The sequence below is a fragment of the Salmo salar genome, chromosome 14, assembly GCF_965601325.2.
Source record: "Salmo salar chromosome 14, fSalSal1, whole genome shotgun sequence".
In the NCBI taxonomy this organism is placed as follows: domain Eukaryota; kingdom Metazoa; phylum Chordata; class Actinopteri; order Salmoniformes; family Salmonidae; genus Salmo; species Salmo salar.
In genome coordinates, this window is record NC_138304.1 from 71,674,725 (window position 1) to 71,695,801 (window position 21,077).

Here is a 21,077-nt window from a genome sequence, read left to right on the forward strand (position 1 = left end):
CCCCCCCGCTTCTCCTCCTCTGAGTTCTTTCCCCGCTGGTGGTGAACTGTTTGTACTAGCATCAGTGGAGCCAAGGGATACTCCAACTCCATACTTGTTGTTTAAGAAGCACAATGTGACAAATACAATCGGATTTGTCTGTCACTGCTTATGCCTTTTTGGGCCCCATCACAGATCCAGGGGGAGGAATCAACATATTCTAATCTAGTGTTGGACAAGGTAGCAATATTTTTGGAAGATCATTTGGGTTTGTCTGCTGTTTTCAAATGCTTATTCATACTCTTCTATAATCACGTTTTACTATTTTCTTTGCCTTTGCCCAACAGTTTATTGATTTAATATTTGTTTCTATTGACCTGATTTTCAAAATGTTCAATGCAATGGTGTTACTGTAAGTGTTTCTAATAGATTCCTTGTGAGTGTATTATTGCTTCATTATACCACACTAATATCAATATTTTCCTTCTAATAATAACAACAGAGAGAGGTCTTCTAAAAATGCCTTTTTATTTCTCCCAGGAGGCACCTTGCTTTTCACTTTCTCAAGGATCAAAACAATTATAATCAGAATTTAAACAAAAAACATGCAAGAAAGTTGCAGTTTCAACCCTTCATAGTGCAGTACAGATGTCAACAATACCTGACACTATAGCAGGGTTTGGACATATAGACGAACTGGCTTGACCTAAAATAACAATGGCTTCTATTTGAAAATTGGTTCAATGTGTAAACATTTACTAAAATGTTCTGTACACACAAATTTGCTGAGGTTCCTTCAGATAATCTTGTTTCAAAACCTTGCTATGGTCAAATGGAATTCAATTCCGAGACCTCTCCCTATTATGTTCCAGTTCATTATCAGATAGGATCCTCCATTTATGGGTGTGCAGTTGGGCTCCTACTCTTCTCAGCTACGTTCTATAGTATTCCTCCGGTTTTCTTTTGGTACTTTTCTTGTTTTTCTCTTTTTGTGGTATTTTGTCATTTTTCAGACTTTTTGTAGGACTTTTCTTAATTCCTCCTCCTCGCTCGTGTTGCTTCACTCCGTCTTTAAGCGTCCTCCTCAGCCTCCTCCTCAAACTCTCCCTCCTCCTCGGCAGTGGCGTCCTGGTACTGCTGGTACTCAGACACCAGGTCATTCATGTTGCTCTCGGCCTCAGTGAACTCCATCTCGTCCATGCCCTCTCCGGTGTACCAATGGAGGAAGGCCTTGCGGCGGAACATGGCGGTGAACTGCTCAGAGATGCGCTTGAACAGCTCCTGGATGGCTGTGCTGTTGCCGATGAAGGTGACGGCCATTTTGAGGCCTCTTGGAGGAATGTCGCACACGGCCGTCTTGACGTTGTTGGGGATCCATTCAACGAAGTAGCTGCTGTTCTTGTTCTGGACGTTGAGCATCTGCTCGTCCACCTCCTTCATGGACATGCGGCCACGGAAGACAGCGGCGACAGTAAGGTAGCGACCGTGGCGCGGGTCACATGCGGCCATCATGTTCTTGGCGTCGAACACTTGCTGAGTGAGCTCAGGCACGGTGAGGGCACGGTACTGCTGGCTCCCCCTGCTGGTAAGGGGTGCGAAGCCAGGGATGAAGAAGTGGAGACGGGGGAAAGGTACCATGTTGACGGCCAGTTTACGGAGGTCGGCGTTGAGCTGACCGGGGAAACGCAGGCAAGTGGTGACTCCGCTCATGGTGGCCGACACCAGGTGGTTGAGGTCTCCGTAAGTCGGCGTGGTGAGTTTGAGGGTACGGAAGCAGATGTCGTAGAGAGCCTCGTTGTCAATGCAGAAGGTCTCGTCTGTGTTCTCCACTAGCTGGTGGACTGACAGGGTGGCATTGTAGGGCTCCACCACAGTGTCTGATACTTTAGGGGAGGGCACCACGCTGAAGGTGTTCATGATACGGTCGGGGTACTCTTCACGGATCTTGCTGATGAGCAGGGTGCCCATGCCCGAGCCAGTGCCCCCACCCAGGGAGTGGGTGAGCTGGAAGCCCTGGAGGCAGTCGCAGCTCTCAGCCTCTTTCCTCACCACATCCAGGACTGAGTCCACCAGCTCTGCTCCCTCAGTGTAGTGGCCCTTTGCCCAGTTGTTTCCTGCACCGCTCTGACCTAGAAACATCAGAGGAAAGGAGGGACATAAGACCTCAAACACCTGAAATGACAGGTCTGTTTCATAATGACTTTTTCCCCGTGTTTCATTTTCCTATGTGCTAACTAAAAGTGATATGTCCCTTCAATGTCCAAGCAGTGCTAAACCCAAACCCCTCAAGTTCCTTACCAAACACAAAGTTGTCTGGTCTGAAGATCTGCCCGAAGGGTCCGGATCTGACAGAATCCATGGTGCCGGGCTCCAGGTCCACTAGGACCGCTCTGGGTACATACTTGCCACCTCCATGAGAGACAACGATAGAGAGACACACACCAGCTCAATACTGCAGGGAACAATGGGCTATATGATGTCAAGGGGAGTGGAGCTCCTGTCTGTCCACCAGAGGTGGACAAAATACATCACTTCCTGTACAACACCACTAGTCCACGAAATGTGTGATCCTATCCAGTATCCCCTGCCACGTTGAGATGTTCACCCATTACGTCACATTATGGATAGAATTTTAAATGAATCTCAATTTCAATAGAATAAATGCATACATGTATGTACGTTTGCATATATGTACATGTCTGTGTAAGCAGCAAAGACGTTCTTCTGTTGAAAGGTTGTTTGTAACTGCAGAGGGTGTAGGTGTGCTACCTGAAGCCTCGTTGTAGTAGACACTGATCCTGTCCAGCTGCAGGTCGCTGTCTCCGTGGTAGGTGCCTGTGGGGTCGATGCCATGTTCATCGCTGATCACCTCCCAGAACTAAAGAGGTCGAGAAATGTCAACCGAGAGGCTCGAATTGACACAGGCCAGCACTGCTAACGTGCAGGTTGCCCTCAGTGGCTGAACTACCAGCAGAATGTGGGGTGGTGTGAGGTCAAGTGGTTGGGAAGCTGTGCTAGTGGTAGTATATTTGGTTATTGTTGTTACTATATTGTTACATTAGAAATGTCATGAAAAAAATGACTATTGCTGTAAAGATGAAGAAGACCCTATACCATACAAGGTATCCTCTACAACACATAACATACAAAACATCATGCAAGACACACTATGTTAAGTTGAAACATATACCGTACGGGGATATTCAATACACGACATAATTCCCAAACTATTGAAAATGTCATCCAGTTGGGCTGTCTATCCTGACACAGATGTGTGCTCCTGACCTCCCAGCTACCACAGGTGGGGTGGGGGGGGGGGGGGGGGATGCTGCCGGATTCTCTCAGGGAGTGTAGAAACCACAGGCAAATCACAAGAGATAATTGCCTTCGCAGTCACAAGACATTGAGCAGCACGTTCATTTCTCTTCCTGAATTGGTGCTTTTCGAGCTAGGCTACAGAGTCCCCCCCTTGTGCAACGTACAGAGCAATTACAGTTGTGGTGTGCTCGGTGTATTCGTTAGTTCAGCTTCGCTGTCCCACTGCAAAGCCATGGTGTGTGTGGTATTTCGAAGTCTGAGAAGTGTGTGTAGATGCATGAGTGTGGATGTGATGCACGTACACATCCACGCGTGCACGGTCGTGTCACTACTACTGATGTCACTTTTCTGACCTGGGAGGGCTGCAGCAACAACAAGGGATCGGAGTAATGTGGAGAAACATCTAGCCTTGGAGTGGATGACAAGCTCAAGAGATGGGCGTAAAGAGCTGCTGAAAACAACTCTATACTTAACGTTAGAATATCTACCGTCCATGAAGATGTGTTACAAACGGCTGAACGAGAGAGAGAGAGAAGCAATACTCTGTAGGCTACCACGTGAGCGGGCAAAGTGGAACCATCCCAGAGGAATTAGCCTCGTGGGACAGATTGATGCGAACTCAACTGACCCTAATCTGAAATAGAGAGCGCGAGAACCATGTTTTATATGAAACGCCTCTTTGAGCTTTCACCCCACTTTACCATCTATTCTTGAACCCCTCTCAATATCAAGAAATATTAGTGAAATGGCCCATTCTTGTTCACTGTGCTGTCTGGTAATACACATTCGCATTTAACACATCAATAAGTTAGAGCTACCAAGTTAGCCTATTGACACTCCATTTCCCATAAGAATTCCATTCACTACAAAGGGTAGGCCTGAATAGACTTCTGTAGCTATTTGGTATAGACAACCTATTTAAAGAGAGTTATTGAGGCCTTGTGGATATTACATTATGTTGATGACATTTCACTGGCCCACTGGACCCTCTATGGCTGGTGTCCCCAAATGGTGTTGTGTAAAATAACTAAGTTGTGGATAAAAACATATAGGCTACACTAAAGTGTCTACTCGACTCCTTATCACAAGCATTAGTCATTTAAACGATGTCATGTGCTCTCATAGTCCACAGCCTGTTCATATCCCTCCCCAGAAGTCCCCTTCACAGTTGTTGGCGTTTTATATTTATTATTTAACTAGGCAAGTCAGTTACAAACAAATTCTTATTTACAATGACGGCCTACCTCGGCCAAACCTGAACGACGGTGGACAAATTGTGCGCTGCCCTATGGAACTTACAATCACAGCCGGATGTGATACAGCCTGGATTCGAACTAGGGACTGTAGTGCCTTAGATCGCTGCGCCACTCGGGAGCCCGTTCATTAATCTCTCCCTTGCCTGCTCCAGCAACTTTCCCCTTTTTTCCCCTTAAATTAAAGGACGTTGATTCATCCCCAATAAGACAACAGCTGTAGTGTCCCCGCTATTCTATTTAAATCACCATCACGTTAATAATGGTTTATTTTAATGGTCTATTATGCGTACTCAGTCAAGAGGCGACGTGTCAATGCGCAACAGACGCGTTTTTGTCGTAAAAAAGCCCCCTACTCTTTAACAAGTTATGTTTAAAGTTTGACGCGTGCCACTGCCTAAAGATGACTCAATAATATGATAGGAGGCTATGTAAAGACATAGCCTACTTACCTAAATGTGTAATGCAAGGGAATACGCATAGTCTACTGAGACGAAAAGTATAGGAAATGTAAACTTGTCAAACCCCCCGCCCCAAAAAAAAAAAATCTCGAAAAAGCTATCTTTGCGCGTCAACATCTGTAAACCGCGGGGGGGTGAACAAGCCTATGTGAAGCTATAGGTTTTCCACCGTGCCATAACTTTAGGACGAAGTGTCTTGTGTATAAATGTCTAGATGTTTTTTTCATCTGTGTTTTAAAGACTTAATTTTAGACATCTCTTTTTCGTAGTCTATTGAAGAAAAGTCTATTCCAGACACGAAACAATGAGCGTGGCATAAAGAGCAGACAGACGCCCAGCGAAATCACGTCTCAATAGTCCCGGAGGATATTCTTACCGTAATAAAATAACTGTCATCGTTTATCCAGTTGTGCTTTCTTCTAAGACTAGTCTACATTGGCAAAAGATAAATGTATATCCCATAAAGAACAAAAACGACGTAGAAGCTTTACAACTGGACTGAAAAGCAGACAACAAAAGACATATTCATTCCGGTACTCTTCATCCATTGAGAACTTTAAATGGCCTCATGTTAGAAAAAGAGACCATAACGGAAAATACTGCATTGAATGTTCATCATTTAGGCTAAGTGGATTTTTTTTAAACTTAAAATACCCATAGTCTAGAATACAACTTTTTGAGAAGCAACAAATAGTTTGTACAATGCATTATTTATGAATTCCCAAATGTAAGACTAGACATTGTTCGTTTTAGTTTTTAAGATTCTTACCTTGGCCCCAATCTGGTTACCGCACTGCCCGGCCTGAATGTGTACAATTTCCCTCATTCTGAGAGCGTGTAGTAATAGAAAATAAAAGAGAATAAACTGAAGTGCTGTTTTGTCGACGCTGTTGACACACTCACCACTGTGAAGTATGTGGATGCCACCTTTGAGCAAGGCGGGACAAAGAATGTAAAAGACTGGACAGTGGCCAAAGCGAAGCTTGCGCTAATGATTGGTCAAGGACTTCGGAAACCCAATCTTGATTGGATGAGGAAAGAAAATCTAAAGGGTTTCTCTGCCGTAAAGAAAGGGGCCGGAAGTGGAGAGGGAGTGCCGCGTCCCGTCCTGTTACACTGCCCTGTTGGAGCTGGCAGGACATGGAGTCAGCGCACTCGCTATCAAAGATTTTCTAACTAGATGATCATGAATTGTATGATTTGCCTCGAATCCTGTAAGACTCCTATAAAATGGTCTAAAAATGTATTGGAAAAATGTATTGTTGGAAAATAATCCCCCCCCCCCCTATTATATGTGAAAATAGTTCCTTGAATAAAACAATCAGAAATGAATATTATGTACAACAATTGATTCCCTGAAATCAGATCAGCCAAGACAAATTACTTACATATTGATAACCTTACTACAATAAACCCAAAATGATGTTCATCATCCTACATTTTGAGTTTAAAACAAATATAATGATTATTGCAGAACACTATCTTCTGCTGTTTGGTTATAACATCCAATGTAGCATGGTTACATATATATGTGCTGTGCTGATTACCCCAGGTCACTGCGTATGAGGCCTTAATAAGACAAACATTCAATGGGGTGGTTGGAGGAAGCAACACATTTAAGCTCCACACCAATCAATCAAATGTATTTATAAAGCCCTTTTTACATCAGCAGATGTCACAAAGGGCTTATACAGAAACCCAGCCTAAAACCCCAAACAGCAAGCAATGCAGATGTAGGAGCGCGGTGGCTAGAAAAAACTCCCTAGAAAGGAAGGAACCTAGGAGGAAACATAGAGAGGAACCAGGCTCTGAGGGGTGGCCAGTCCTCTTCTGGCTGTGGCGGTGAAGATTATAAGAGTACATGGTCCTTAAGGCTATAACGTTCTTCAAGATGTACAAATGTTCATAGATGGCCTGTGGGGTCAAATAATAATCACAGTGGTTGTAGAGGGTGCAACAGGTCAGCACCTCAGGAGTAAATGTCAGTTGGCTTTTATTAGCAGAGCAGTCAGAGGTTGAGACAGCAGGTGCGGTAGAGAGAGAGGGGGGCGTCACATCAAATAAACAACAAATAAAAAAGTTAAACTAAAGAGCACAAAGTCAATGATTTTGTTGATATAGCTAAGTAATTCGATATTGTATCCTAAATACTGAAGTTTTTCACACTGATCATTGAATGAGATTTAATTCACCACCACAACACCAGATGGCGACAGCACATTTTATAATGGGCGTGAGACGATGGATAGACGCTTTTGACGGGAAGAGCTATAACGGGACGAACGCTTCGTATATACATACAGTCTATTGGACAGACGATAGCAAGAATAACGCTGCTGTATTTTGAGAGCAAAAACAATAATCTATACATTTGCATTCTGCATTAGTTCATTCTGTCAAATTGGTAAGTAAATGGACATATTTCGCCTAATCATTCGATTGATTTGATGCATTGCATCTCGGATTGCAATGTATGTAAACAGCAGTGGGGTCTGGCAAAAAGGATAGTGGAATTGGACACATTTGTATAATTTGGTAACGAGTTGCTACAGTCTTGCATGTTTTATTTACATCCCATTAGCATGTGTGTTGATACATTTGTTGATACATATATGAGCTCGTCTTTCTATGCTCTTTATGCAGCAAAATGTCCTGGGTGATGATGCGCAACATTTACGCAAATTAAATTAGCTGCCAGTGTTGTCTCGAGAACTTTCTCAAGGATCCTGCTCCCTTGGATTTTCACGGAGAAGATCACATTAGTTCTAATACTGACTACCTGCTCAAATTCAGATTAAATCTTAATTGAAATATTGAAAACGTTTAGTCCCATTTGTTACTTACAGTAGCTATATGAAATTATTATTAGGTCTACTGTATAGATTTCAGTCAAAGCTGTCAAGCATGACTGATGAATTAAGCAATAAATGCTTGAGCAATAGGCCAAGGTAGACTCTTAAGTAGCCCACTGTCAGGCCATTGCCAAGCATTGAAGCTTGGTATCTGAAATTGTTGAATTAAATTGTGTGTGTGTGTGTGTGTGTGTGTGTGTGTGTGTGTGTGTGTGGTGTGTGTGTGTGTGTGTGTGTGTGTGTGTTGTTTTTGTCTTTCTAGAATCTGAGGGAGAAAAACATGTTCTACACATGTGGTCCAAATGAAGCTATGGTGGTGTCAGGTCCATTCTCTAATCAATACAATTCTACTCTCCATTTATGAACATACTACATTAAAGAGCTGTAAGATGGTAGTAATACTCACATGCGTATCTCACCATCCTCTCGCTCTCTCCCTCTCTCGCCCTCCCTCTCTCGCCCTCCCTCTCTCGCTCTCCCTCTCTCGCTCTCCCTCTCTCGCCTTCCCTCTCTCGCTCTCTCTCTCTCTCTCGCTCTCCCTCCCTCTCTCGCTCTCTCCCTCTCTCGCTCTCACCCTCTCTCGCTCTCCCTCTCTCGCTCTCCCTCTCTCGCCCTCCCTCTCTCGCTCTCTCTCTCTCTCTCGCTCTCCCTCCCTCTCTCGCTCTCTCCCTCTCTCGCTCTCACCCTCTCTCGCCCTCCCTCTCTCGCCCTCCCTCTCTCGGTCTCCCTCCCTCTCTCGCTCTCTCTCTCTCGCTCTCGCTCGCTCTCGTTCTCGCTCTCCCTCTCGCTCTCTCTCTCGCTCTCTCTCTCTCGCTCTCTCCCTCTCTCGCTCTCTCCCTCTCTCTCTCGCTCTCTCGCTCTCCCTCTCTCGCCCTCCCTCTCTCGCTCTCTCTCTCTCGCTCTCCCTCTCTCTCTCTCTCTCTCTCCCTCTCTCGCTCTCCCTCTCTCGCTCTCCCTCTCTCTCTCTCGCTCTCCCTCTCTCGCTCTCCCTCTCTCTCTCTCGCTCTCCCTCTCTCGCTCTCCCTCTCTCTCTCTCGCTCTCCCTCTCTCGCTCTCCCTCTCTCTCGCTCTCCCTCTCTCGCTTTCTGTTTCTCAGGGCTCTGCCGTTCTCCTCCAGTAATGATTTCTGGAGGCAGAGTGTTTGTGCTTCCCTGTGTTCAGAAGATCCAGAGGTGCGGTCTCTTTTCCTGTTCATGTCTGCAAACGCATATATTGGCCGTGCGTTGCCATTTGCCATTGTTTTGGGATATCATATTACAGCATTGTGGAATGACTATATCTCTCCCTCCTTTCCTCTCCTCTCTCCCAGGATCTCCCTGAACACTCTGACGCTGAACGTAAAGAGTGATAAAGTCTACACCCGCCATGGGGTTCCCATCTCGGTCACTGGTATTGCCCAGGTTTGTCTCTCCATCTTTCTCTGTCTCCATTTCTTCCTGAGCCAATGTAGCTGCACTAATCTGTTACATCACTTTTAAGCCTTGTATCAATGACCGCAGCACAACTGTGCTAAAAAGTTTACCTCCACAGTCAGGTGGGCAATAATGGTATCAAGTAGCCAATTAAAACATGCCAACTGTTTTGCTTATATCATTAATTTATACACTGGTATTAAATGATTAAATACCTCACTCGCTTGTGCTTTGGACAGAACTGAGTAACCCTGCCTGTTGGAGTGTTAGTACAACTACTACTGCTGTGTAGTCGGGTAGTATACAGCAGATGCTTCTGTTTGTTTAGCACTGTGCACACCTGAGTCATGCTCATTAATCACCAACAACAGACTAAAACAGGGAGGGACTACCTGAACCTGCTCATAAAATGCACATTTTAGTTTTCTGTTTCAAAACATATCAAGATGTTTTCGGTTGCGTGCCCTAATGAACTATTAACCTGTGTGCTCTCCTCCGTCCAGATGAAGATCCAGGGGCAGAACAAGCAGATGCTGGCCGCAGCCTGCCAGATGTTCATGGGGAAGTCGGAGGGCGAGATCGCCCAAATCGCCCTGGAGACGCTGGAGGGTCACCAGAGGGCCATTATCGCCCACCTGACTGTGGAGGTAAACTTGACCTTTTTAGCACAGCTGTGCTGCAGTCGTAGGTACAAGGCGAAGCCGAGTACCTGTCGAGTACCCAATCACAATGCTTGTTTTTACCAACCTGTTGTAGAACATCTGTTTTGCAAGATGTCACAAACAGATCTGGGGTCAGTTACATTATAGCAGCTCACTCATTTTAGTGCAATATAGAAACATTTCGGCACTATTTGCCTTCTTCATGGTTGCATGAGGTAAACTGGATAGCACCCTTACTGGCCACATCCACAGTTACAGATAAACAAACAGCATATTGTAGCAGATCACTGATTTCAATGCTTTAAAGCCATGACCAAACCCAAGCGCTATGGCCAGAGATGCACTCCCCTACCCATTTATTTGGACAGCGAAGCTAAAACTTTTAATTTGGCCCTATACTCCAGCATTTTGGATTTGAGATCAATTGTTTATTATGAGGCGACACTATACATAATGTCACCTTTTATTAGAGGGTATTTTTGTATGTACACTAGTTTGAGAAACAGATGCCTCACAAGTCCTCAACTGGCAGCTTCATTAAATAGTACCCGAAAAATACCAGTCTCAACGTCAACAGTGAAGAGGCGACTCCGGGATGCTGGCCTTCTAGGCAGAGTTCCACTGTCCAGTGTCTGTGGTCTTTTGCCCATCTTAATCTTTTATTTTTATTGGCCAGTCTGAGATATGGCTTTTTCTTTGCAACTTTGCCTAGAAGGCCGGCATCCCGGAGTTGAGAAGGCCAGCATCCCGGAGTCACCTCTTCACTGTTGACGTTGAGACTGGTATTTTGCGGGTACTATTTAATGAAGCTGCCAGTTGAGGACTTGTGAGGCTCCTCTTTCTATTCTGGTTAGAGCCAGTTTGCGCTGTTCTGTGAAGGGAGTAGTACATAGCATTGTACGAGATCTTCAGTATCTTGGCAATTTCTCGCATGGAATAGACATCATTTCGCAGAACAAGAATAGACTGGTGAGTTTCAGAAGAAAGTTCTTTGTTTCTAGCCATTTTGAGCCTGTAATCGAACCCACAAATGCTGATGCTCCAGATACTCAACTAGTCTAAAGAAGGCCAGTTGTATTGCTTCTTTAATCAGAACAACAGTTTTCAGCTGGGCTAACATAATTGCAAAAGGGTTTTCTAATGATCAATTAAATTAGCCTTTTAAAATGATAAACTTGGATTAGGTAACACAATGTGCCTTTGGAACACAGGAGTGATGGTTTCCAGCTACAATAGTAATTTACAACATTAACAATGTCTACACTGTATTTCTGATCAATTTGATGTAATTTTAATGGACAAAAAATGTGCTTTTCTTTCAAAAACAAGGATATTTCTAAGTGACCCCAAACTTTTGAACGGTAGTGTATGTACCATACGCAAAACAGCACATTGCATGTTAGAAATGGCTTGTGACCTACCATAATAAACAGACCATAACAAACAGACCATAGCAAACAGGCCATAAACAGATCACAAACAGACCATATCAAATAGGCCATAAACAGACCATAACAAACAGACCATAAACAGACCATATAAAACAGACCACAAACAGACCATAAACAGACCATATAAAACAGACCACAAACAGACCATAACAAACAGACCATAAACAGACCATAACAAACAGACCGTAACAAACGGACCATAAACAGACTATAACAAACAGACCACAAACAGACCATAAACAGACCATATAAAACAGACTATATAAAACAGACCATAACAAACAGACCATAAACAGACCATAACAAACATACCATAACAAACAGACCGTAACAAACGGATCATAAACAGACCATAACAAACAGACCACAAACAGACCATAATAAACAGACCATAAACAGACCATAACAAACAGACCATATAAAACAGACCACAAACAGACCATAATAAACAGACCATTAACAGACCATAACAAACAGACCACAAACAGACCATAACAAACAGACCATAAACAGACCATAAACAGACCATAAACAGACCATATAAAACAGACCACAAACAGACCATAAACAGACCATAACAAACAGACCATAACAAACAGACCACAAACAGACTACAAACAGACCATAACAAACAGACCATAACAAACAACAAATCAAACCGTTTTATATATATATAGTCGAACCATAGTCATATGGAAATCTATTTCTGGCTATGTGTTCAACAACATAGTAACATGATGGAGAGGGAGCACTGCATCTTTTTATTGTCAATGAAGGTATATCAACATAGGCCCTAACTCTGTTATTTCCCCCCCCCCCCCCATCAGGAGATCTATAGGGACCGTAAGAAGTTCTCGGAGGAGGTGTTCAAGGTGGCCTCGTCTGACCTGGTCAACATGGGCATCAGCGTGGTCAGCTACACGCTCAAAGACGTTCACGATGACCAGGTGCTTTCTCTCTCTACTTTCAATGGAGACTCCATTTTTTGCAGTTTCTCCGATACTAGGTAAATAATTGACACTAGATGAATGCCAGGTAAATAATCGACCCTAAACTTAAAGCATGTTGTTGTCTTCCTCTCTGTGGTTCAGGACTACCTCCACTCACTGGGGAAATCCAGGACCGCCCAGGTGCAGAAAGACGCCCGCATCGGAGAGGCCCAGTTCAAGAGGGATGCTGTGATCAGGGTGAGCCACCCCTCCCTTCTCTCTGGTCTCTCATTCTTTCTACCTTCTCTTCTTCAACCCGTTATCCTTTACCTTGCTCTTGTTTATTTCGAAATTCACCATCATATTTTCTTTTGCTTGGTTTTCCTTATCCGTTCTTACTTGATGTTTTTTATTTTGGGGGGTAGACCAACTTTAATATTGCAGATAGATTGTAGTTTCCATCAATGTAATTGTCTGCATCATTTACAATTCCCCATATCTATATAGAAATATATATACATAGATCTCTCCTTCCAGACTCACATTAAGCATCTCCAATCCAAAATTAAATCTAGAATCGGCTTCCTATTTCGCAACAAAGCCTCCTTCACTCATGCTGCCAAACATACCCTCGTAAAACTGACTATCCTACCGATCCTTGACTTCGGTGATGTAATTTACAAAATAGCCTCCAACACTCTACTCAGCAAATTGGATGCAGTCTATCACAGTGCCATCCATTTTGTCACCAAAGCCCCATATACTACCCACCACTGTGACCTGTATGCTCTCGTTGGCTGGCCCTCGCTTCATATTCGTCGCCAAACCCACTGGCTCCAGGTCATCTTTAAGTCTTTGCTAGGTAAAGCCCTGACTTATCTCAGCTCACAGGTCACCATAGCAGCACCCACCCGTAGCATGCGCTCCAGCAGGTACAGTTGGGGAAAAAAGTATTTGATCCCCTGCTGATTTTGTACGTTTGCACACTGATAAAGAAATTATCAGTCTATAATTTTAATGGTAGGTTTATATGAATAGTGAGAGACAGAATAACAACAAAAAAAATCCAGAAAAACGCATGTCAAAAATGTTATAAAATGATTTCCATTTTAATGAGGGAAATAAGTACTTGACCCCTCTGCAAAACATGACTTAGTACTTGGTGGCAAAACCCTTGTTGGCAATCACAGAGGTCAGACGTTTCTTGTAGTTGGCCACCAGGTTTGCACACATCTCAGGAGGGATTTTGTCCCACTCCTCTTTGCAGATCTTCTCCAAGTCTTTAAGGTTTCGAGGCTGACGTTTGGCAACTCAAACCTTCAGCTCCCTCCACAGATCTTCTATGGGATTAAGGTCTGGAGACTGGCTAGGCCACTCAGGTTAATGTGCTTCTTCTTGAGCTACTCCTTTGTTGCCTTGGCCGTGTGTTTTGAGTCATTGTCATGCTGGAAAACCCATCCACGACCCATTTTCAATGCCCTGGCTGAGGGAAGGAGGTTCTCACCCAAGATTTGACAGTACATGGCCCCGTCAAATGATGCGGTGAAGTTGTCCTGTCCCCTTAGCAGAAAAACACCCCCAAAGCATAATGTTTCCACCTCCATGTTTGACGGTGGAGATGGTGTTCTTGGGGTCATAGGCAGCATTCCTCCTTCTCCAAACACGGCGAGTTGAGTTGATGCCAAAGAGCTCCATTTTCGTCTCCTCTAACAACAACACTTTCACCAGTTGTCCTCTGAATCATTCAGATGTTCATTGGCAAACTTCAGATGGGCATGTATATGTATTCTTGAGCAGGGGGACCTTGCGGGCGCTGCAGGATTTCAGTCCTTCACGGCGTAGTGTGTTACCAATTGTTTTCTTGGTGACAATGGTCCCAGCTGCCTTGAGATCATTGACAAGATCCTCCCGTGTAGTTCTGGGCTGATTCCTCACCGTTCTCATGATCATTGCAACCCCACGAGGTGAGATCTTGCATGGGGCCCCAGGCCGAGGGATATTGACAGTTCTTTTGTGTTTCTTCCATTTGCGAATAATCGCACCAACTGTTGTCACCTTCTCACCAAGCTGCTTGGCGATGGTCTTGTAGCCCATTCCAGCCTTGTGTAGGTCTAAAATCTTGTCCCTGACATCCTTGGAGAGCTCTTTGGTCTTGGCCATGGTGGAGAGTTTGGAATCTGATTGATTGATTGCTTCTGTGGACATGTGTCTTTTTTACAGGTAACAAGCTGCAGTTAGTGCTCCTAATCTCAGCTCGTTACCTGTATAAAAGACACCTGGGAGCCAGAAATCTTTCAGATTGAGAGGGGGTCAATACTTATTTCCCTCCTTAAAATGCAAATAAATTTATAACATTTTTGACATGCGTTTTTCTGGATATTTTTGTTGTTATTCTGTCTCTCACTGTTCAAATAAACCTACCATTACAATTATAGACTGATCCTTTCTTTATCAGTGGGCAAACGTACAAAATCAGCAGGGGATCAAATACTTCTTTCCCCCACTGTATATTTCACTGGTCACCCCCAAAGCCAATTCCCCCTTTGGCCGCCTTTCCTTCCAGTTCTCTGCTGCCAATGACTGGAACGAACTGCAAAAATCACTGAAGCTGGAGACTCATACCTCCCTCACTAACTTTAAGCACCAGCTGTCAGAGCAACTCACAGATCCCTGCACCTGTACATAGCCCATCTGTAAATAGCCCATCCAACTACCTTATCCCCATACTGTTATTTATTTTATTTATTTTGCTCCTTTGCACACCCGTATCTCTACTTGCACACTCATCTTCTGTAAATGAGAACTTGCTCTCAACTAGCCTAACTGGTTAAATAAAGTTGAAATAAATAGATACATTACTTTTCTCTTTCCTGGTACTCAATCTCAACCTTTCCATCTCCAAACTACTCGTTTCTTTTTTCCTCTCTCTGTGTCTCTCTCTGTAGGAAGCCCATGCCATGCAGGAGAAGATCTCAGCCCAGTATGTAAATGAGATCCAGATGGCCAAGGCTCAGAGGGACTATGAGCTGAAGAAAGCATCCTATGACATCGAAGTCAACACCAAGAAGGCGGAGTCCGAGATGGCCTACCAGCTACAGGTATGTCCATGATATTACACTAAGACATGGATGTATTGTATTGCACACCCAATCTCGTTATTTGTTTGTTCTCAAAATGGAAAGCAGCTCACCAAACCAATTGAAACAAAACAACACAAAGGTAAAACACAGAATAAAGAAAAAAAATATAGAGGTAAAACATAACCTCTTAAAAATGGTCATAAGGAGCGCTACTGAGATCTTGGTCTTACCGTTTGAACCCTCCCTGTCAGGTGGCTAAGACCAAGCAGCGCATCGAGGAGGAGAAGATGCAGGTCAAGGTGGTGGAGCGCTCTCAGCAGATCATGCTCCAGGAGCAGGAGATCACCCGCAGGGAAAAGGAGCTGGAGGCTAAGGTCAAGAAGCCCGCTGAGGCCGAGAGATACCGCCTGGAGAAGCTGGCCGAGGCCCAGCGGTGAGTAACAGGGTCTCCAAATGACCTTTCACACATTATATATTGTATTTTGTGAACAATTGCATAGACAATGAAAATATACTAGATAATAATGCGTTCGATGGAGTGTGGCTCAGTTGGTAGAGCATGGTGTTTGCAACGCCAGGGTTGTGGGTTCGATTCCCACGGGGGACCAGTACGGGGGGGGAAAAAAAAAAAATGTATGAAATGTATGCACTCACTACTGTAAGTCGCTCTGGATAAGAGCGTCTGCTAAATGACTAAAATGTAAATGTATGAGACAGACAAAAAAACACATATACAAACTATACTGAATATGTACAATGTACTATATCTGTACTGTATACCTCACTGGCCAACCAAGGTGTATGAGATCAAATAAATGTTTCTCTTCCCACAGTGCACAGCTCATCATGGAGGCAGAGGCTGAAGCAGAGTCCATTAGGGTGAGTGAGCATCACATTGTTCGAGATAGATTCTGAAAACTACATTGTTAGTATAGGACTGTTCCAAGCTTGTTTTACCCCTAAAAGCAGCTCATTCTTGTGTCTGTGACTCGTATGAGCAGAGAGAACTTTAATAGCAATAGGATAAGTCCATGTTCACCACACTCAAGCCATTTTGCTTGTTCAATCAATACTACTAAATATTGCAGTTAACTTACGATAAGTTACACCCAAGGAAGCTGGAACAACATAGTATGGCCGTCATAACAAAATGTTCTCTCTCTCTCTCTCTCTCTCTCTCTCTCTCTCTCTCTCTCTCTCTCTCTCTGTCTCTCTCTCTCTCTCTCTCTCTCTCTCTCTCTCTCTCTCTCTCTCTCTCTCTCAGATTAAGGGAGATGCGGAGGCCTTTGCTGTGGAGGCGAAGGGGAGAGCCGAGGCAGAGCAGATGGCCAAGAAGGCCGAAGCCTTCCAGCAGTACAAGGAGGGAGCCATGGTGGACATGCTGCTGGAGCAACTACCACTAGTGAGAAACAAACCTTTGAAGAGACGGAGCTCAAATACACATATGAGATGTGCGCGTTTAACGATCGCCTAAATCCTGCATTGAGTCGAAGATTTGCATGAACAAGTCACAACACTGATAGAAAGTTAGTTCGTACACATAGTTGCAGAGCCCCAAATCGGATCACCGGGCATAGAAACTGGACGGACACCTCTCGTATGTGCCTGTGCCCTCCTCTAGATGGCGGAGGAGATCAGCAGGCCTCTGGCGCAGGCTCAGAAGATCACCATGATTTCCAGCGGGGGCGGCGAGGTGGGCGCGGCCCAGCTCACAGGGGAGGTGCTAGACATCATGACCCGCCTACCAGCGGCGGTGGAGAAACTGACCGGAATCAACATCTCACAGGTGAGACGGCCTACCCATCGATGTGTGGGATGTATTATATAAGGAGATGACTTCTATTTGCCTGCGTAACAACATTCTCAGTAGGTCTCCAATTAATTATACCAGTTGTTACCCCCCCCCCCAAAATGATTGTCACATACACCGGAGAGGTGCAGTGAAATGTGTTGTTTTACAAGGACAGCCATGGTAGTACAGCCATGGTAGTACAGCCATGGTAGTACAGCCATGGTAGTACAGCCATGGTAGTACAGCGCCCTCGGAGCAAATTAGAGTTAAGTGCCTAACTCAAGGATATATCAACAGACCGGGTATTCGAACCAGCGACCTTTCAGCTACTGGCCCAACGCTCTAGAGTTATATTTCACAGGATAGGATATATGAATAACTTGCCAGATAACTGTGACAAACACGCATGTACATGTATAACTCTCCACTTGACGGTTTATGAAGAATGCTAAAGGTTAACATGTGTCATCGTAAGTATCATGTACAAGATAGTATATCATGCCGGATAGTAATGTTCGTATTGTTGGTAAACCTAGTTGGCTAGCTCACTGATCCTACTTTGTGAATCCTTACTCCTTCATTTTCTTTCTCTCTCCAAACCCCCCCCAACCCCACCCTCTCGCTCTCCGTCTCTCTCAACCTGTCCGTCCATCCTCTAGGTGGCGACTCGTATGGGCTGAGGAGAGACTCTGGGTGCTCAGGTAGACCTATCATCATAGCCCTGCCTGTGTCTGCGTATGTGTCTACTGTCACAGCCTTACCTTCTCTCCTCAAGGATGTTATACCAACGACGTATCTGTTTCTATGATCAACCCTTTCTATCGATCCCCTCTTCTTTCCATGTATCTTAGTACCCCTTTTCTCTGCTTATCTCACCTCTAACCTTTCACCTCTAACCCGTTTTCTATTTGGCCCTGGATTCCTCCTCCTAACTGCCTGTGTCCACTGCCTTGCTGCCAAACCCTAAGTGCATCTTAACTGGCGAGTTCAATGCAAGCGCGCAATCAACTCGTCCATCCAGTATTGTCATTCGCAGCGCTCGGTCTTACTCATCAGAAGAAAAGGGGACCTGACCAAATCCACGTTTCAGTCTTTCATTGTTTTTAATGTTACTGGTTGTCGTTTTAGTCTGACGAAATGTAATTGGTTAAGAGAAAATGTCACGGCTCTGTTGGCACTAAGTTTGAGTTACAATGAATGTAAAAAATATTCACCATTCAAAGTATCCAATATTCTAATCTATACCTGCAAAGGCTCTTGGGAGAAGTAGTGTGAATAGGCCAGTCAACTGTTGTTTCTCGATATATTATTATTTTCTATGGATTTCTATCTGTGAAATGTGTGCTTTCCCATTGATGTGTGTACAGTCACTGTTACGACACGTAACTTGTGTGTTTTTGATGTTGTTTTCGTTGTACTTTCTACATCTCTCACACGGAATTATCCTATTTAATCAATATTCGTTAGAAAGGACCTTTTAGTCAAGCAGATTATGTAGCAGTTCTCACAAATGTGACTTGCATTCCTTTTGTCCAGAGTGCTAGGGGACTGGTTTACTGCTCTGTTATAGCTGTCAACATGTAATTTGACGTTATAATCATGTAATTATTGCACTTCTGCCTAACGCTACGTACTGTAATGTGAAGTTGTACTATTTATGTTAATTGAGATGTACTGTTAGCATTGAAGCTACATTATTCTTAAGGTGGTCCTCAGATCAACGGAAATAGCAGCTGTGATAATGAATAATAAAGGGAGTCATTTTCAGTTAGAAACATGTTGATTGTCGTCAGAAGGAGAGGTGTCATGTAAAAAGAAAAAATTCTGAAAGCATGTCTTCTATTTTTGGGAACCTTTTTCAGCCCAAACTAAAGCTAGCTGTGTCGTATTGTACTACTAATAGACATAACTACTAATGGACATAATAGCATGATATACAAGCATTGAGTACATGGCACATACAGAGTATACATCCATTGTTGCCCTCAGAACAGCCTCATTTCATCGGGGCATGGACTCTACAAGTTGTTGAAAGCGTTCCACAGGGATGCTGGCCCATGTTGACTCCAATGCTTACCACAGTTGTGTCAAGTTGGCTGGTGGACCATTCTTGATACACACGGGAAACTGTTGAGTGTGAAAAACCCAGCAGCGTTGCAGTTCTTGACACAAACCGGTGCACCTGGCACCTACTACCATACCTCGTTCAAATGCACTTAAATATTTTGTCTTGCCCATTCACCCTCTGAATGGCACACATACACAATCCATGTCTCAATTGTCTCAAGGCTTAAAAATCCTTCTTTAACATGTCTCCTCCCATTCATCTACAATGATTGATGTGGATTTAACGAGTGACATCAATAAGGGATCATAGCTTTCACCTGGATTCACCTGGTCAGTCTATGTCATGGAAAGAGCAGGTGTTCCTAATATTTTGTATACTCAGTGTATTTCATGACACTGCATTTCACCAAAGGAAAGGCAAGTGGTTATTCCTCATCCCTGTATGCATTGGCTGGTGCAATCAAGTTTCCCCTCTGGGGGATTAATAAAGTACTATCTTATCTTATCATTCAATCAATGTCTCAGATCAGTATGTTGAATGGAAATCATCCAGACAGCATAGCGTGCTAGCCCTGTGTGTCTCATGGCATTGTAGGGTCTAGTGAGATGACTGATTCAGTATAGGAAGTGAGGCTGACAAGCAACTTGCCTTATCCCCCACACACTGTCACCCTTGACCTCATCGTCACCACACAAGATCGCGTCTTATGTACTGATGATGTTACACAGAATAGTCTGTAATGTATTGAGTTGTATATTTAATTTAATGTATTTTTTGTTGTATTTATTTATGTTTTTTGTCTCGATGTAATTTGTCAGGAGCCTGAAGGCATGACCCATAGCAGGTACTAGTGCTATGGATAAGTAACCAAACCCGAGACTGAACCAGAGGTTCAAAATATGGCCAAAGCATCAAAATAAGGGATATTTTGGATGTTGTAATTACTGTAGAAATGCCTCTACTGTACCTGTTTTAGTGAAGTATTTTAAGAGGTGTGTTCAATTTAGCTTAAAACATGTTATACTGTACTCAAAGATAAGAAAATCATATCTAAAATCAGCTGTTTATGTCAAGTTGTCACATTTATCATACTTTATTAAGAACCTTCTGAGCTCTTGGCCTGGCTTTGTCAAAAAAGGGTTACCTTCAGTTGCATCACAAGACAAGAGTAATCAAACCTCCTTATCCTGACTAACACAATGTTACCCTGTTTCTGTGTTGCGTCTTACTATAACCAGGACATAATCTACTTTCATGGTTGTCTCTTGTTTTACCAAGAAATAATACCAATAGTTGCTTATTATATATTCTTAAATGGCATGTTTCAGTGAAAACCAAACCAAGCTTGGGAAAAAGTTACTTACTATACATTTAATGAAAATAATGAGATGAATTCCATGGCAAGCAGATTGTATCCAGGACTGGTTTCATGTCGTTTTCTTTGCATTATATTAGAATAGTGTGTTGTTTACTTTGTTTTTGAAGACTTGCCAAAATTGTAATGTGTCTCTGTATTGTTTTCAAATTGCTGTGCACTGGTGTCATGAGGAACCTTAGACATTTGTATTTTGTAGGAAACATATACCCTTAAATTATATCAAATACAGAATTCCTTTGATTCTATTAACCACAACCCTCGTCTTCCCTTGTCTTCTTTGGTGCGTGTGTGTAGGAAGGTTGTGAAATGGGCATGGCACAGGGGAAATTAGTGTCCCAAACACAATAACCTAGCAAAAACAATATTCTATATTATTTCAATGTATAATTTACCTGTGTACTGTACATTGATACAATACCTTCAAACTGACTGGCCACAGCAT

The 21,077-nt window shown here is 43.5% G+C and overlaps 2 protein-coding genes across 2 annotated transcripts; one reads left to right on the top strand and one right to left on the bottom strand.

Moving 5' to 3' along the window:
- Positions 1 to 490: 490 nt before the first annotated feature.
- On the bottom strand, positions 491 to 5,952 carry tbb5 (Tubulin beta chain). The gene is made up of 4 exons (NM_001139793.1): positions 5,781 to 5,952; positions 2,749 to 2,857; positions 2,278 to 2,388; positions 491 to 2,108 (listed from the first exon to the last, which is right to left on the bottom strand). The coding sequence occupies exons 1-4, from the start codon at positions 5,835 to 5,837 to the stop codon at positions 1,051 to 1,053; spliced, it is 1,335 nt and encodes a 444-aa protein (NP_001133265.1). The 5' UTR covers positions 5,838 to 5,952; the 3' UTR covers positions 491 to 1,050.
- Positions 5,953 to 7,243: 1,291 nt separating this feature from the next.
- LOC106569969 (flotillin-1) lies at positions 7,244 to 20,890 on the top strand. The gene is made up of 13 exons (XM_014141764.3): positions 7,244 to 7,415; positions 8,126 to 8,186; positions 8,960 to 9,035; positions 9,173 to 9,263; positions 9,779 to 9,922; positions 12,216 to 12,335; positions 12,480 to 12,575; positions 15,263 to 15,415; positions 15,649 to 15,830; positions 16,231 to 16,276; positions 16,662 to 16,799; positions 17,019 to 17,183; positions 17,849 to 20,890. The coding sequence occupies exons 2-13, from the start codon at positions 8,144 to 8,146 to the stop codon at positions 17,867 to 17,869; spliced, it is 1,275 nt and encodes a 424-aa protein (XP_013997239.1). The 5' UTR covers positions 7,244 to 7,415; positions 8,126 to 8,143; the 3' UTR covers positions 17,870 to 20,890.
- Positions 20,891 to 21,077: the final 187 nt, after the last annotated feature.

What these genes read in the sequence shown, in the direction of transcription:
- LOC106569969 (XM_014141764.3), top strand. Translation starts at nt 8,144, where the DNA reads ATGTTCTACACATGTGGTCCAAATGAAGCTATGGTGGTGTCAG. An exon ending in TCGCCCACCTGACTGTGGAG is followed by an intron (nt 9,923 to 12,215) that starts GTAAACTTGACC and finishes CCCCCCCATCAG; the next exon opens with GAGATCTATAGGGACCGTAA. An exon ending in AGAGGGATGCTGTGATCAGG is followed by an intron (nt 12,576 to 15,262) that starts GTGAGCCACCCC and finishes CTCTCTCTGTAG; the next exon opens with GAAGCCCATGCCATGCAGGA.
- tbb5 (NM_001139793.1), bottom strand. Translation starts at nt 5,837, where the DNA reads ATGAGGGAAATTGTACACATTCAGGCCGGGCAGTGCGGTAACCAGATT. An exon ending in GTAACCAGATTGGGGCCAAG is followed by an intron (nt 2,858 to 5,780) that starts GTAAGAATCTTA and finishes CGACCTCTTTAG; the next exon opens with TTCTGGGAGGTGATCAGCGA. An exon ending in ACCAGACAACTTTGTGTTTG is followed by an intron (nt 2,109 to 2,277) that starts GTAAGGAACTTG and finishes TGATGTTTCTAG; the next exon opens with GTCAGAGCGGTGCAGGAAAC.